This window comes from Rhinopithecus bieti, unplaced genomic scaffold (genome assembly GCF_001698545.2).
Source record: "Rhinopithecus bieti isolate Rb0 unplaced genomic scaffold, ASM169854v2 scaffold_17882, whole genome shotgun sequence".
NCBI classification, from domain to species: Eukaryota; Metazoa; Chordata; class Mammalia; order Primates; family Cercopithecidae; genus Rhinopithecus; species Rhinopithecus bieti.
This window is the reverse complement of record NW_016809462.1, coordinates 1,638,892-1,654,286: the sequence shown is the minus strand read 5'-3', so window position 1 is coordinate 1,654,286 and position 15,395 is coordinate 1,638,892. Positions and strand designations below refer to the sequence as shown.

Genomic DNA, 15,395 nt, shown 5'->3' with positions numbered 1-15,395 from the left:
GAACAGGCAACCTACAGAATGGGAGAAAATTTTTGCAATCTACTCATCTGACAAAGGACTAATAATCAGAACCTACAAAGAACTCAAACAAATTTACAAGAAAAAAACAATTCCGTCAAAAACTGGGCAAAGGATATGAACAGACACTTCTCAAAAGAAGACATTTATGCAGCCAACAGACACATGAAAAAATGCTCATCATCACTAGCCATCAGAGAAATCCAAATCAAAACCACAATGAGATACCATCTCACACCACTTAGAATGGCGATCATTAAAAAGTCAGGAAACAACAGGTGCTGGAGAGTGTGTGGAGAAATAGGAACACTTTTACACTGTTGGTGGGATTGTAAACTAGTTCAACCATTTTGGAAGACAGTGTGGCAATTCCTCAAGGATCTAGAACTAGAAATACCATTTGACCCAGCCATCCCATTACTGGGTATATACCCAAAGGATTATAAATCATGCTGCTACAAAGACACATGCACACGTATGTTTATTGCGGCACTATTCACAATAGGAAAGACTTGGAACCAACCCAAATGTCCATCAATGACAGACTGGATTAAGAAAATGTGGCACATAGACACCATGGAATACTATGCAGCCATAAAAAAGGATGAGCTCGTGTCCTTTGTAGGGACATGGATGCAGCTGGAAACCATCATTCTGCACAAACTATCACAAGAACAGAAAACCAAATACCGCATGTTCTCACTCATAGGTGGGAACTGAACAATGAGATCACGTGGACTCGGGAAGGGGAGCATCACACACCGGGGCCTATTATGGGGAGGAAGGTGGGGAGGGATTGCATTGGGAGTTATACCTGATGTAAACGACAAGTTGACGGGTGCTGAAGAGTTGATGGGTGCAGCACACCAACATAGCAAAAGTATACATATGTAACAAACCTGCACGTTATGCACATGTACCCTAGAACTTAAAGTATAATAATAAAAAAAAGAAAGAAATACCGGATCATTAAAGAGCAAGCGTCCAAATAGCTGCTTGGCTTCCTCCAGGCTTCCCTCCAAGTAAACAGCTCCTAGATGAAAAACAGAGAACGCCAAAAGAGAGTCTCCATCAACAGTCAAAGAAAAGACCTATCTCTATAAAAGCAAAATGCAAGCCAAAACCACTCACAGAAAACATATCAACATGTTCAGAAGCAACTGTCTTAAAGGTGACATTTTCCCTCTTTTGCTATGCTTTTGTTACAAATTAGACTGAAATAATACGAAATTCAATTTACTAAAATCTAAATCTAATATTGTAAGTAAAAGAGGCCAAATATCAACTATCATGAAGAGTAAAGGTATAAACCTTACTAAAGGAACAATGCACAAATACTGGACTTTAGTAAAGAAAATGTTCAGTTTTATTTCATGTATTTATAGTTTACATTTCAGATCAAATATATATAGATACCTAAGGGAAAAAAAAACCCGATAGACAAAACCTGAGTCTAGATCAATGAAGACATCTGCAAATAAAATATCAGAGGAAGCTTTACCTTTAATGTGGAATAATTAAGCATTGGGCACACACACTCATGAATCATAACCAGGAAGTACTATAGTAACATTTTAACTGGTATCAATGACAATGGAGTAGTCATATTTTCTTGAAATCAATTGTTTACACTTGTCTTCAGAAAGGCTGCTTTTCCATGTAAAATGTTAAGGCACTTAGTTACCAGGGCTTTTAACAACTAAACACATTTATTATTTATTGATAGTTGTAAATATGATAGTCAGAGTACAGTGGTAGTAGCTGTTGTGGTTGGGGAACCACTTAATGTCCTGGGTACCATGCAAAGCATTTCCACATTCTTATCTTCACTAGCATGGGGTACCTCAGTAGGAGGATGTTAGAAAAGACTTAGAGGATTTAGGCTTCTATTAGTTGATTTGGGGGGACAGCTTAAGGAAGTAGAACTTTGCTCTGGACTGGATGCTGCCGGAATCAGATATTAAGATCATTACGACAACTCTGCAAGGTAAGTGATACTATCTCCATCTCACAGTCTCACAGATGGGGAAACTGAGGATCAAAGAGATTAGGTAGCTTGCCAAAGACACAGATCTGATAAATGATGGAACAGGAAATTGAATCATGTCTGACTGGTTCTGGAGGCAATGGTAACACCAACTGTCAAAAATACTATGTGTATAGAGCAAAGTAATTCCATGCGACAAATTCTTTGAAAATAGACATATTTGTGAAAAACAGACATAGCTGTGAAAAGACTGTGGATAATTATTAAACATTCTCTTGCCACTATCATAAGCATGAAACTACAATGAGAAGCTTTTATATTCATTTTCAAAGGAAGAGGGCAAAAATGATAAGAACAAAGCCCTTTGAAAGCTAAAATGTACTTGATCATTTACCTTAAAAAAAAAAAATCAAATTGTCAATCTACTGTAACATTTCACTGTAAAGCAAACATACTTGCAATCACCAGCTAATTAACTCTTCATAACTTTCCTATACCAATGGCTAATTCTGGTTACAGTCAAAAAGAAGCCAAGGAAGTAAAGTGCCTGAGTGAGGAGTGAAATGTCAACATCAGTCTTGCTTCAAGTGAATCAATAACAGTTATACAGACTCAAACCCTGGGTAGGGTTTTTAAAATGTGGTGTTTTCAAGATGTTTAAAACAGAAATATTACAAATAGTTTAATCAAAAGCAAAAATGGAGTCTCTCAGCAACCTAATCTGTTCGTTTATGTATGTGATCCTGACTCAAATCTGGAAAGTAATCCATCTCCATATTAATTCACCTCATTTCAATTCATGAAATACTAAGCATCTACATGACATCAAGACACCAATTCAGGCAGTAAGAATGCAAAAAAAAAACAAACAAACAAACAAAAAAAAAGAGGCATGTTCACTGCTCTGAAGGAACTGAATTAACTACAATATATAAGGTGGTAGGTGTCATACTAGGAACGTCCTGTGCTTTGGGAACAAGTAATTCTGTCCCAAGTTTCCACACAAAATTTTATGTGCTCTCCAGACTGTTTAGACATGCAAGAAAGTAGACTATGAAGAGAGAAATTACCTATTAATGCTTCAAAACAATTGGCCATTGCATGTCGAAGGTCCGATTCTCTACAAAGGTCAGGCCCGTGAGCATACAGCATAAATCGATCCAGTTCAAGTTTCTACAAAATTCACAATGACAAAACATAAGAAAGTTTGCCAAAATCTTAACTATAGTTACTCCCCATCTCTTGCAGAGGGTTGGTGTGGAAACAAGATGGGGGCAGGGGAATGGTTACAAATCCATATAAATATATTAAGAGACAGTTTAGTTTAACATGCATTAGAAGTCCTATAAATACAGCTCAGTTTTCACCAACTCAATTCTCTCCCAAACAGGCTTCTACAACCTCCAATAGTTCAAGCCGGGTTCCGAATTGATCAGATCTGAACTTTCCAATTCCAAATTCAGACCAAGCACTAGCCCAGGCTGGAATAAGACTCTGCTACGAGACCATAATCCCCTGGGTTCATCCAATATTCCTATGGAGAGAGTTACAAACCTAACACAAACTTCTGAAAGTCAGTTTTACGTCTTTGACTCAAGTGATGTGGTACTGACAATGTCAGCACCATACAAAACAGATTTTTTTTTTTTTTTTGAGACGGAATCTGGCTCTATCGCCCAGGCTGGAGTGCAGTGGTATGATCTTGGCTCACTGTAACCTCCACTTCCCGGGTTCAAGAGATTCTCCTGCCTCACCCTCTCAAGTAGATGGGACTACAGGCACCCGCCACCACGCCCAGCTAATTTTTGTATTTTTAGTAGAGACGGGGTTTCACCATGTTTGCCAGGCTGGTCTCAAACTCCTGACCTCAGGTGATCCAGTCACCTCAGCCTCACAAAGGGCTGGGATTACAGGCGTGAGCCACCACACCTGGCCCAAAATAGATTTTTATGTGGTAGAGTGAGGATCCTCAGAAGACTTCAAAATGCCTTACACTTCTAAATCTTTATTTTTATTTTTATTTTTTGTGAGGATTTGGGGACCCCGATATCTCTGCACTTGTGTCCCCCTTATGAGGTTTCCATACTCATCTCTCTGTGGGTTCAGTGAGACCTTCTGAGCAATGAACTGGATTGATCTTAAGGGCTTTGAAAATAGCACTCGTAGTGCTTTGTGTTTCCTTTTCTGATTTGGCCTCAAAAGAGTTTAGAGCCAATTTTGTAGCCCAGTTCTAGGTGTAGGACTGATGAATATGTCAGTGTGTACTAACTTTACCTCTGGATTCATTTCACTATCTTACTCATAATTTTCCTTTACTTTGATCTCTGTGGCTGCTTATTTCTTATCCCATGGCATTACAACATACAAATCAATTCCAGCCTTTTAGAACTAGACACAATGTGAAAGAATATTTTTTATACAACTCCTGAGATTGAATAAATGGAAATCATAATTCTTTCCATAAAAAAGAGACAAACATTGCATAAATATGCAATAAATCCATTTCCATTACCATGTAATTCAATTCAATAAATACTAAGCAATAACATGCCACATAACATGGAACAACTCACAAGTCAACGAACAGCCTAGGACAATATGAGTTCCACCAGTCCTCAGACAACAGACATAGATTTTGTGTGTCTCAGTATGTATCTTAAATATCCATATTTATTCATAATGGAAAAAGACAAAGACAATAAAAATAAGACATATATGGTGTAGTATTTTGTACTGTTTGAAATCCGCGATTATAAAATATACTCAAATGAGTTTTGACTACCACAAATCCAAGAGCAGAAAATATCTCTTTTTAAAAATTGATCCCAAAGTGCAAGAGTTTATACTAGAATATGTAAATTTCATCTGTTTCACAACTTCACTGGGAAAATCTAATTGTTTGCTATCTCTGGAGCCCTGCTTGCGAGCAGACTGCAAGCCATATTTTATCTTATAAACATCTACTGTATTCTGGAGTGCTGCGATGTGAATTTCCTGACTTCTTCTAGTCTCTACTCTATATCGTTATTTTTCCATGTAGGCATTAGTATAACTTTTTTTTTTTTTTTTCCTTTGTTTTTTTTTTTTTTCTTTGTACTTAGATAAATTTTTTTTTTTTTTTTTTTTTTTTTTTTGAGGCAGAGTCTTGCTCTGTCGCCCAGGCTGGAGTGCAATGGCGTGATCTAGGCTCAACGCAAGCTCCACCTCCAAGGTTCACCATTCTCCTACCTCAGCCTCCGGAGTAGCTGGGAGTAGCTGGGACTACAGGCGCCCGCCACCACGCCCGGCTAAGTTTTTTGTATTTTTCAGCAGGGACAAGGTTTCACCATGTTGGCCAGGATGGACTCGATCTCCCGACCTCGTGATCCGTCAGCCTCGGCCTCCCTAAGTGCTGGGATTACAGGCGTGAGCCACCGCGCCTGGCATCAGTACAACTTTTAAAAAGAATAGAGTGGTATACTACTGTTTATGTGTTAAAATGTTCATTAGTCTGGAAGGTGACCTAGAGCTTTCATTAGATTCTCAAAGGGGGTCAACAATTCTCCATCAATTCCCTCCCCTCCCAAATGGTTAAGGACTACTGGTCTAGACAGAAGAAAGGTGGGACTGCCACAGGCTTCTGCTGCAGCCAATGGGTGTTGAGTACTATGGGAATGGCAAGTCTTGGGCTTTGTGGAAGAAGACCACATAGAAATCCCTGAAGGGAGAAACTAGCCACCTCTGTCATTAGTCATGGCTTTGTACAGCACCCAATGGGTTATATAATAGCTTCTGTTTCGTGCTATGGCAATTCCCTACACTTCGTAAATATTCTCCCTACAAGTGTTTGAAAAATAATTATGCCATTCCATTACATCCTAAACTAAAAACAATAAGGAAAGGAGTGACAACCTACTTATTAATATGTATTTCCAGTGGCATTTATGTGAATGATCAGGAAGCATTGTGACAATTAAATCAACCAATCACTTAAGCAGTTTTACATAGAGCTGTGAAATTTCATTCATTGTGAGCCTGCCAAAACCAAGTTAGCTTACCTGGTTGCTTACAGGTTTTCATGAAGACATCAGTATTTACTTTCTCAAATGCCACCAAAACCAGTTCAAAGCCTACCACTGTAGCTACAATGATGATGTGATCACATAAAATAAAACTATGTGTTATTGCTAACACATAAGCTAAAATTAACCACATTTTGAATATAATTAATGCCTTGGCAAGATCAAATTAAGAAACCAGTCATAAACCTAGGATGGGCTTTATCTACTCTTTCTATCAAAATCAAACTTTTATATCAAAATGAAGAAAAGACACAAATTAGGCAAAACCCACAAAAGTTTTTCCAGTGGCTCCTCAGTGTTTGGGGATTTAAGAGCCACCACTCTACCTACTATTAAATAAACCCAAAGGTCTATAAAAATGTAAGGATTTATCACAAGAACATGGGTAGCATCAATAAAAACAGCCCCTACAAAATTATTAACATCTTTGTGTAATTACTATAAACAAGTATTATGCCTAGCACTTTATAAACAATGTCATTAAAGCTCATAATCTCATTTAATTCTCACAACCAGGCTGTGTGCCAAGGGCTAATGTCATTTCCATTTTACAGATGAGAAAGCAGAGGCTTGGAGAAGAGAAAAACAATTTGTCAATTTGTCCATGGCCACCTGTTTGTAAGAGAAGGAGTGTGGACTGGAACCCTGATGAGTCAGTGCAAGTGTCCATGTGCTTATCAGCTATGATTTATTATAATAAGACATCATATGGAGATGGAAACATCAAATCAGATCACGTTTATCTGAATTATAAAAAGGTTCTGTTAGTTACTGAGCTAAGTCAATGAGGCTAGGGAACAGCCTAAGCCCTAAATCTTAATAGGATTTGTGATTTGGGGGATTCTCAAAGGTGTATAAAGTACCCCTAGTGGATAAAAAATGGTCTGTAATCTTCTGTTCAAAACTATCATTTGGCTTGTTAACATACATTAAAAACAAATGTACTACAGAAATATTACACAAAGGGAAAATACAGCATATTTCATTTCTTTTGCTTTGTTCCCATGTTCCTTTTTCTCAAATGTTTAACTCTGTTCATGCACATCTGTCAAATTTTTCTTCATCTGTTCTCAAGTTACCTCACTGTGGAGTTCATTAGCTGCTAGTGAAACTCACAAAGGTAACAAAACTAATAAGACTGGATCCTTAAAACTCAACAAAAAATACTTCCTGGTCTGTAAAATATTAACACCCCTAATATATCCTAAAGAGTTACTTATTCAAATGCAAAATTATGCATAGGCCACAGAAGAGCATGTCAGACATAACTACAAATGCTGCAGACGTTTTCTGTACCTTTGCTAGCATGGCAAGGTGCTGATTCTGAACAATGGCAGTTCGATAGGTTGCTAATCCTCCTTCTTCCAGACTAGGAAACAAATAGTACAAATGGACGCTACAAAAAAAAAAAAAAAGAAGTACATGAATAAATACGCATCACAACATTCTGTCTGTGGCTCTGAGTCACAGAAACAGGGCTGGCACACAGTCTCTGTGCAATGGATATCAGCTGAATCAAACTAAAGGATCTGATTAAAGTCTTTGAAAGTTAAATGGTAAGAACAATGTATCTGAATGTGCTTAAACCTAGAAGGCACCATTCTCTCATATTTTCACATTTATTTCTGTTAAAAGGTTTCTCTGAAATCTGTTCTCTGATGACAACAAAGCAGAATAATCAATTACACACTCTAAGAGCAAACACATTTCATACTAAAACTTGGGAGTGAAACAAATGCTTTTCCTTGGGCTATGTGTGGCCCCTGGAGAGAGGAGTCCCTTCTCCTGATTATGTCCATCTTGTGAAAAGAAATAACCTAAAGAGAATAAAAACAGCTCAAGAGAATTCCAAAAGAAGCATGTATTGTCTCCCTTTAAAAGAGAAATTGTGTCAGTATAGAAAAGCAACACACACTTTCCTGCCCCTATTCCGTTTCTTTTTTTTTTGAGACAGAGTCTCACTCTGTAACCCAGGCTAAAGTATTGTGGCACAATCTCAGCTCACTGCAACCTCCACCTCTCAGGTTCAAGAGATTCTCCTGCCTCAGCCTCCCAGGTAGCTGGGACTACAGGCACGCACCACCACACCTGGCTAATTTTGTATTTTAGTAGAGATGGGGTTTCGCCATGTTGGCCAGGCTGGTCTTGAACTCCTGGCCTCAAGTGATCCACCCGCCTTGGCCTCCCAAAGTGCTGGGATTAGAGGCGTGAGTCAGCGTGCCTGGCGTCCTACCCCTACTTTCAAATTAAGGATCCTAAAACACTTCTGGAGAGAAACACACACACACACACACACACACACACACACACACACACAAATCTGGTCATTAAAATTACTTGTAAGCTTTACTTCCCTTGAGATCAGAAAGAGTAAGAAAGGGATCAAAGACAAATCCTAGAAGTTGAAATGACATTTTAAAATATCATCCCTTTCTTTACAAATTGAATATAAGCTCTGAAGCATCTAGACCAAGACAAGCTGATCTCTTGTGGCTGTAAGCAACTTTAACATATACTTGACAGGACAGAGACACCCGCCTTTCATCTTGTAATCTCACTCATTACAGCATCAATGAGTGCGAGTTGTCAGGGCAAGAGCCACAGACATGTGGCTTTTGAGCTCTACAAAACAGATAAAATACATGGTGTATCAATGCCTTATTTGGCTAATTACAAAGAAAGCAATGTAATAAGTATGTTACCTATAAAATGTAATTATTGAGGAACTATAAAAAACAAAAACGCCTAATTACCTGGTCAGAAATTCAACAACAGCATCACCCAGGAATTCCAACCGCTCATTGTGGTTAATCCTACAATGGGAATTAAGAAGATTACTTAATATAGCATACTAACACTCCCCCCTACCCCCGCAAGAAAAGAGCACGTGAGGGTTAGCTCCTTTAGTAATCAAACCACCTTCCCTATTCCTCATAATTAAGAGCACAGACCACCATCTTAGCCCAGAGGCACCTGGCACCTGCCTAATGGGAAGGAGGGGTGCATTCCTTCACACCACGTGGGTCAGGCTTTCTACCAGTGGGCTTCCTTCCCCTGGGAACTAGACTTAAAGCATCCAGAGCCTTCAAAGTGGTATCTCACTAACAATCGTGAGTATTTCCTTACTACTATCAGGTAGAAGACAGAAAGAAGAAAACTTTCAGTGGATTTTCTGACCACTGAAAAATTCGTTTTGATACAATGTCCTAAAGCCAGTTCCGCATCACTCCAACTCTAAACTCAACCCAGCATCTGAAGTCCTTCAAAATAAGTGTAATCTACGTTTTCAGCCTCATTACCCACTCCTATCCTATCCTATCTACTCATTGGGCCCTGCTCCAAAACCCCTGCCATTCTCTGAAAGAGGCATCACCTAAGACACTCAGTGTGCCTCTTCAGGCCAAGCTCCCTGCCACCTCAGAGCCTTCTACTCTCTCCCATACAATGAGCCACGCTGAAAACCTACTCACCCCTCAAGGCCCAGCAAAAATGTTATCTTCTTTATGAAGCCCTGCCCGATGCCCCTCATCAAAATTAATACTTCCCCCTCAGTGCACAGATTACACTTTATTTACACTTTAATTATATGATGAAGTCGTATCTCACAGGCTGTTATTTTCTCATGTTCGCATACAAGGCTGAAAGGACCAAGAAGGTGGCCCATGGAAAACCTCCTCCTGCGTCTCAGTGAAGCCAATGGAGCACCTCCTCTCAGTACTAACGTGCTTCTCTCACTGCCCCTTTGTGGGAACACAGACATGACATGAAGTGATTTAGGTTTTCAACAGGCCACACTGGCTGCTGCTGTGTAGACACAGAGTGCAGGACACAGAAGCACTGAGGGGAGGTTGCAGCAGATGCAAGGAGACTTTCCCACATGGGAGGCTTAGGCTGGGGAGGTCACAGTGGAGACGAGGGAAACAGTCACATTTGGGATCTATTTTGGAGAAACAGCTGAAAAGAATTGTTGATAGCTGGAGTTGGGATTTGGAAGCTACGTGAAAGAAAAGAATGAAGGTCAATGGCTAGGCTTTAGCTTAAGTAGCCTGTGAGAAGTGGTGCCATTTACTGTGGAGGGGAGGACCAAAAGGAAAGCAGGTTTGGGGTAAAAGCAAGAGGTGCATTTTGGACATGTTAACTTTGAAGTGCCCATCAAGTATCCAAATGGAGAGATCCAGTAGAGTGCTAGATACTAACCTTTTGCTCATGGGCTAGGACAAAGTTGCTAATGAATCTTTAGGGTTGGTCAATGTTAGACAGAATTTCAGGTGATGAATCATATGACACCACTTGAGAGGATGCAGCCAGAGGGAAAAAAAGGTGCCAGGAATGAACCCAGGGAGTGCTGAAGTTGAGAAGTCAAGCAGGAGGGAAGCCAGAAAAGGAGACCTGGCCAGGGAGGTAGGAGGAAAAGGAAGTCAGTATGCTCTCCTCAAGGACAGCATGTTATCCTCCAGCCATAGGGAAGAATGTGTTTCAAGAGGGAAGTGGTGAGCCATGCCCAATGTTGCTTAGACTCAAGTCACATGAGAACAGACCACTGATTCAGTCCTGTGAAGGCACTGAGGCCCTTGATAGGCTATATGTGAAGTGGTGGAGACAAACCTGCTTGTGACTACAGTAAGCTGGAGAAATAATAAGTTGTATGGAATTGTACAGTAGCCCTCCCATACCCATGGTTTCCATTCCACAGTTTCAGTTACCCCTGGCCAACCACAGTCTGAAAACATTAAGTGGAAAATTTCAGAAATAAACAATTCATAAGTTTTAAATTGCATGCTGTTCTTCACCACATGGTAAAATCTTGTGCTGTCCCACCCTATCCTACCTGGGATAATCCCTTTTTCTAGTATCTCTATGCTGTCACTTAATAGCCATGGGGGCTACCAGATCGACTGTCATAGTATCTCAGTGCCTATTCAAGTCACCCTTATTTTACTTAATAATGGTCCCAAAGCACAAGAGTCATGATGCTGGCATACTGTTATTTATTTACTTTTTACTTTTATTTTAGGTTCAGGGGTACATGTGCAGGTTTGTTACATAGGTAAGCTGCATGTCATGGGGTTTGGCATACAGAAGGCATGTTGTTATAACTCTTCTATTTTATTATTGTTGCTGTTAATCTCTTACTGTGCCTAATTTAAAATTTAAACTTCATTATAGATATGTATGTGTAGGAAAAAACATAGTACGTATAGGGTTATGTACTATCTTTGGTTTCATGCATTCACTAGAGGCCTTGGAAGGATAAGGGGGGATGACTAAATATGAGGAAGAACCTGAATGTCTAATTCAAGGCTGGTTGCTGAAAGAGAAAATATGAGTCTGGGGATGTACACGGGGAGAAAAACCAAAGGGATGCACTGAGGAGGGAAGGAGGACACATAGAGTCCCTGGGGTCTGAGCAAAGACAGCAAAGGACAGGCTTGGGCATGAGCAGAAGCTGCCCTCACTAACTACAGGGGCTTTCTTAAATCTCTCTGACACCAAACCACATCTCCCCAAAAAACTCCACAGCTGCCTGTCGACTCTCAACCCATCTGGCTTTCAAGGCCATTCTTTATCTAGTTTCATCATACCCACCCCTTTTATCTACTTTTAACAGCAACTTTCAACTCCATGTTGATCAACCTGCACAACTATACCATGCACATACCATCCCCTCTCCTTTCCCTGCTACCTCTCCCAAATCACACTCATTCCTACAGCCAACTGGGAGGCCGACCCTAAGTACTGGAGCTTCCAGGGGTGCGGGCTAACTCCCACCATCCCAACCCCATTCCCACAAAACTTTAACACTTAACACTCCATTTACAACAAAATTAGATCATATCTGTATTATTCCGTTTCATGTGTGCCAGTTTAATTTCCATATATAATAGATGTTTCCATATATAGTTTCCATATATAGTAGAAAATTTAAAATATTTGTAAATTATTCTTAGCTACCAAATCATCTACTTAGAAATTTAAGCACAACTGCTATCATTTCACTTACCACATTAGTAAGTTTATTCTTCTACCCTACTATTCCTCCACATTTTGGAATTTTACAGGACATAAAAGGTAATAGGAAAAATCTGGTAAGTTGTGAACAATGAATAAGTGATTCTGAAACCTCCTTTCAATTTACGGCCTTTAATTTATGTGAAAACATCATTCTGGAAAGCAATTACAGGTCAAGCATCCATAATCCAAAATCCAAAGTGTTCCAAAATTTGAAACTCTTCAGTGTCAATATGATGCCACAAGTGGAAAGCTCCACACCTGACCTTATGTGACAGGCTGCAATAAAAACTTTGTCTATACAAAAGTATTAATAATATTGTCTAAAATTACCTTCAGGCTATGTTAGTCTAAACCCATCTGGTTTTCAAGGCCATTTCAAGGCCATCTTATATATATTTCATATATATAAAATATGTATGAAATATAAGTGAATTTCAGTTATAATTGGGTCCTATCCCCAAGATATCTCACTATATATATGCAAATTTTCCAAAATCCAAAAAAATCTGAAACACTGCTGGTCCCAAGCATTTTGGATAAGGGATACTCAACTGTAATAGCCAATAATGGGAAATGAAAAAGAGAGACAGAGAAGGAGAAAATACATTCATATCTAGCTGACAAATTCATAATCTCATAATTCAGTTAAAAAAGGGGGGGGGCCAGGCCAGGTGTGGCTCATGCCTGTAATCCTAGCACTTTGGGAGGCTGAGATGGGAGACTGCTTGAGGCCAGATGTTCAAGACCAGCCTAGGCAACAAAGAAAGACCTTGTCTGTACGAAAAATTAAAAAATTAGCCAGATGCAGTGGCACGTTCCTGTAGTCTCAGCTACTCTGGAGGCTGAGGCGGGAGGATCGCTTGAGCCTGAGAGGTCGAAGCTGCGGTGAGTTATGATTATACCACTGCACTCCAGCCTGGGTGACAGTGGGAGACCATGTCTCAAAAAAAAAAAAAAAGCAGTAGGTCCTAAAACAAACTTTTCTTACTTTTACCAAATATATACTAGACTTTAAAGCACTTTTTTTTGTTGCTACTCCACTAGCCAAGAGTGACTCAAAAGTTCCACAGTGGAGTATAACACAATATATTAACAAAAAAAAAAAATTCAAAACTTTTCAATACTGAGATTTTGCTTTCTGTCAAATGTACCAGAACTTCAAAAGCATCTGCCATCATTCTTGGAGAAAGCATCAAGTAATAGAGGCATGATTTAATGGTAAAACGATGTTAACTCCTAAGTCTTCCTACAATTTCAAGAAACCTATTAAGCTACTGTCCTGGGTAAGGATAGAAATAAGAAAGAAATAGTGAGTTTTAAAAAATAAATTCTTTTTCATGAGCCAGTAAAATAAAAATGCATTTTCTGTGGCACAGGCTTTATCTTCTTCCTAATAGTGCAAAGTACTACATAGAAAATCTTCACATGGAAAGCAAGAAACTGGGGGCAAAGGAGCTGGAGACAAACCATATTCGGATGTCCAATGCATTTTTAAAGAATAATAAGACATTTGGTCAAATATGACAATAAGTCATATTTGGTATATGCCTGAAGTCAAATATTATTTTAAATGAAGTCATACTGGCTTTAAGTTTTACCTTAATTTCTTTTATAAACTTTCATGGAGACAAAAACTATGTCTAGGGTTTTAATAACCATAGAGTTAATTATTATTCATTTTGTTGAAATACAAGGTCATGGTTCTAAACAGGTTTATTCAATAGAGAGTCTGCCATTTATTAAATAATTTGCCCATATCCAACATATGTTTTTCTGTATCTACATTATGACTAAACTCTGGCAATAAGCCATAAATAAGAATGGGGATTAAATACCACTTTAGTTTATTATTATACTGTACAATTCCTAAGCCAATGGTTTATCTGGAAAAATGGGAAGAGTGGGCTGCTAGTCCTCACAGCAGTAGCAAATCTTTTGTTCCTTCTTTCATTGTTTAGACTTTCTTTAATCACCCTCCTTATAAATACTAGCAGGTTCCAAGATGAGATGTTTACTGAGCAGTAAACACTCCATTTGTTTTTCAGAAGCGAATCAACAGAGGCATTATGAAATGTCAATTAACTGTAACATTTATACAGGACATTCTGTCTGAGGAATGCACTTTACAAAACAATAATCTCCCTGTAACAGTAAGTACTGTAAGGTGCCATTCACTCCAAGGAAAGCCATCTCGGAATAGGCCAAATCCAGTGAGGGTAGGCAGAATCTTTCGCACTCCGGCATCCCAAGCCTCAAGCAGTGACTCACAGAGTAGAGCTAGAGGGGGCCTTGGAGGTCAGTGGGAACTTCTACCCAATTCAGGATTCCTTCACCTCACTGCATCTGCCTGGACACTTGTAGGGAAGACAGGCCACAGACCCAGTAGATCTGAAACTACTGGACTTGGGAATTAACTTGAAGCATTTAGGGTGGTAAATTCATTCAGCAGAATTTACATATATTTAATATATATTATTGTGCTTTTAATGCAAAATATACTTGCAACTACCATTTCCTTAAATACAGAGACATTAACAAATAGTCCATATGTGTCTCTCTGTTGGTCCAATAGTTTTTTTTTTGAGACAGTCTCACTCTGTCGCATGATCTTGGTTCACTACAACCTCCACCTCCTGGGTTCAAGTGATTCTCCTGCCTCAACCACCCGAGTAGCTGGGATTACAGGAGGCCGCCACCATGCCTGGCTGATTTTTGTGTTTTTAGTAGAGACAGGGTTTCATCATGTTGGCCAGGCTGGACTGGAACTCCTGACCTCAGGTGATCCACCCACCTCGGCCTCCCAAAGTGCTGGAATTACAGGCATAAGCCACCGTGCCTAGCCGAGATTTTTACGCATTATATGTAGCAATGACTCTCCAAAAGAAAAAAAAAATCAAATCAAACCAAGGCAGCTTGATTTTCCCTTTTTCCATTGCTACTCTTCTGGCTCCTCCTTCCCAAGAGTCTTACTGATAATACATGGATTACTTGAATGCCATCAAATGCCTAATCCTTCAGACACCCTTTTTGTGGTAATAGTTCATCACAATTTGCATGAATGAATTAAATATAACTATTCAGCTCACATTTAGTTGGTTAAACACTGACGTTTTCAAAATTATGGGTGGCATATTCGCTTGAGATAACGGCATCATAAAAGTCAATTATTTTGTAGTTTTCATGGGCAGCCAGGCTATCAAGAATTATCTATTAATTTTAAGGCTTCATGCCTTTTTTGTAAACCCTAGCCCAACCCAAATGAGATTAAGAAAGATACTACCCAGCCATTTAAACTGCTGACCGTAACCCTTCTTGAT

The 15,395-nt window shown here is 39.2% G+C and overlaps 1 protein-coding gene across 1 annotated transcript in view; it reads right to left on the bottom strand.

The window, feature by feature from the left end:
- DROSHA (drosha ribonuclease III) overlaps window positions 1–15,395 on the bottom strand; it is a 140,759-nt gene that overhangs the window by 30,172 nt on the left and 95,192 nt on the right. The window contains exons 24-27 of the mRNA XM_017889448.1: window positions 8,820–8,879; window positions 7,363–7,462; window positions 3,076–3,178; window positions 981–1,051 (exon numbers count right to left, since the gene is read on the bottom strand). Coding sequence (XP_017744937.1) covers window positions 981–1,051; window positions 3,076–3,178; window positions 7,363–7,462; window positions 8,820–8,879 — 334 coding nt within the window. The remainder of the gene's footprint in view (window positions 1–980; window positions 1,052–3,075; window positions 3,179–7,362; window positions 7,463–8,819; window positions 8,880–15,395) is intronic.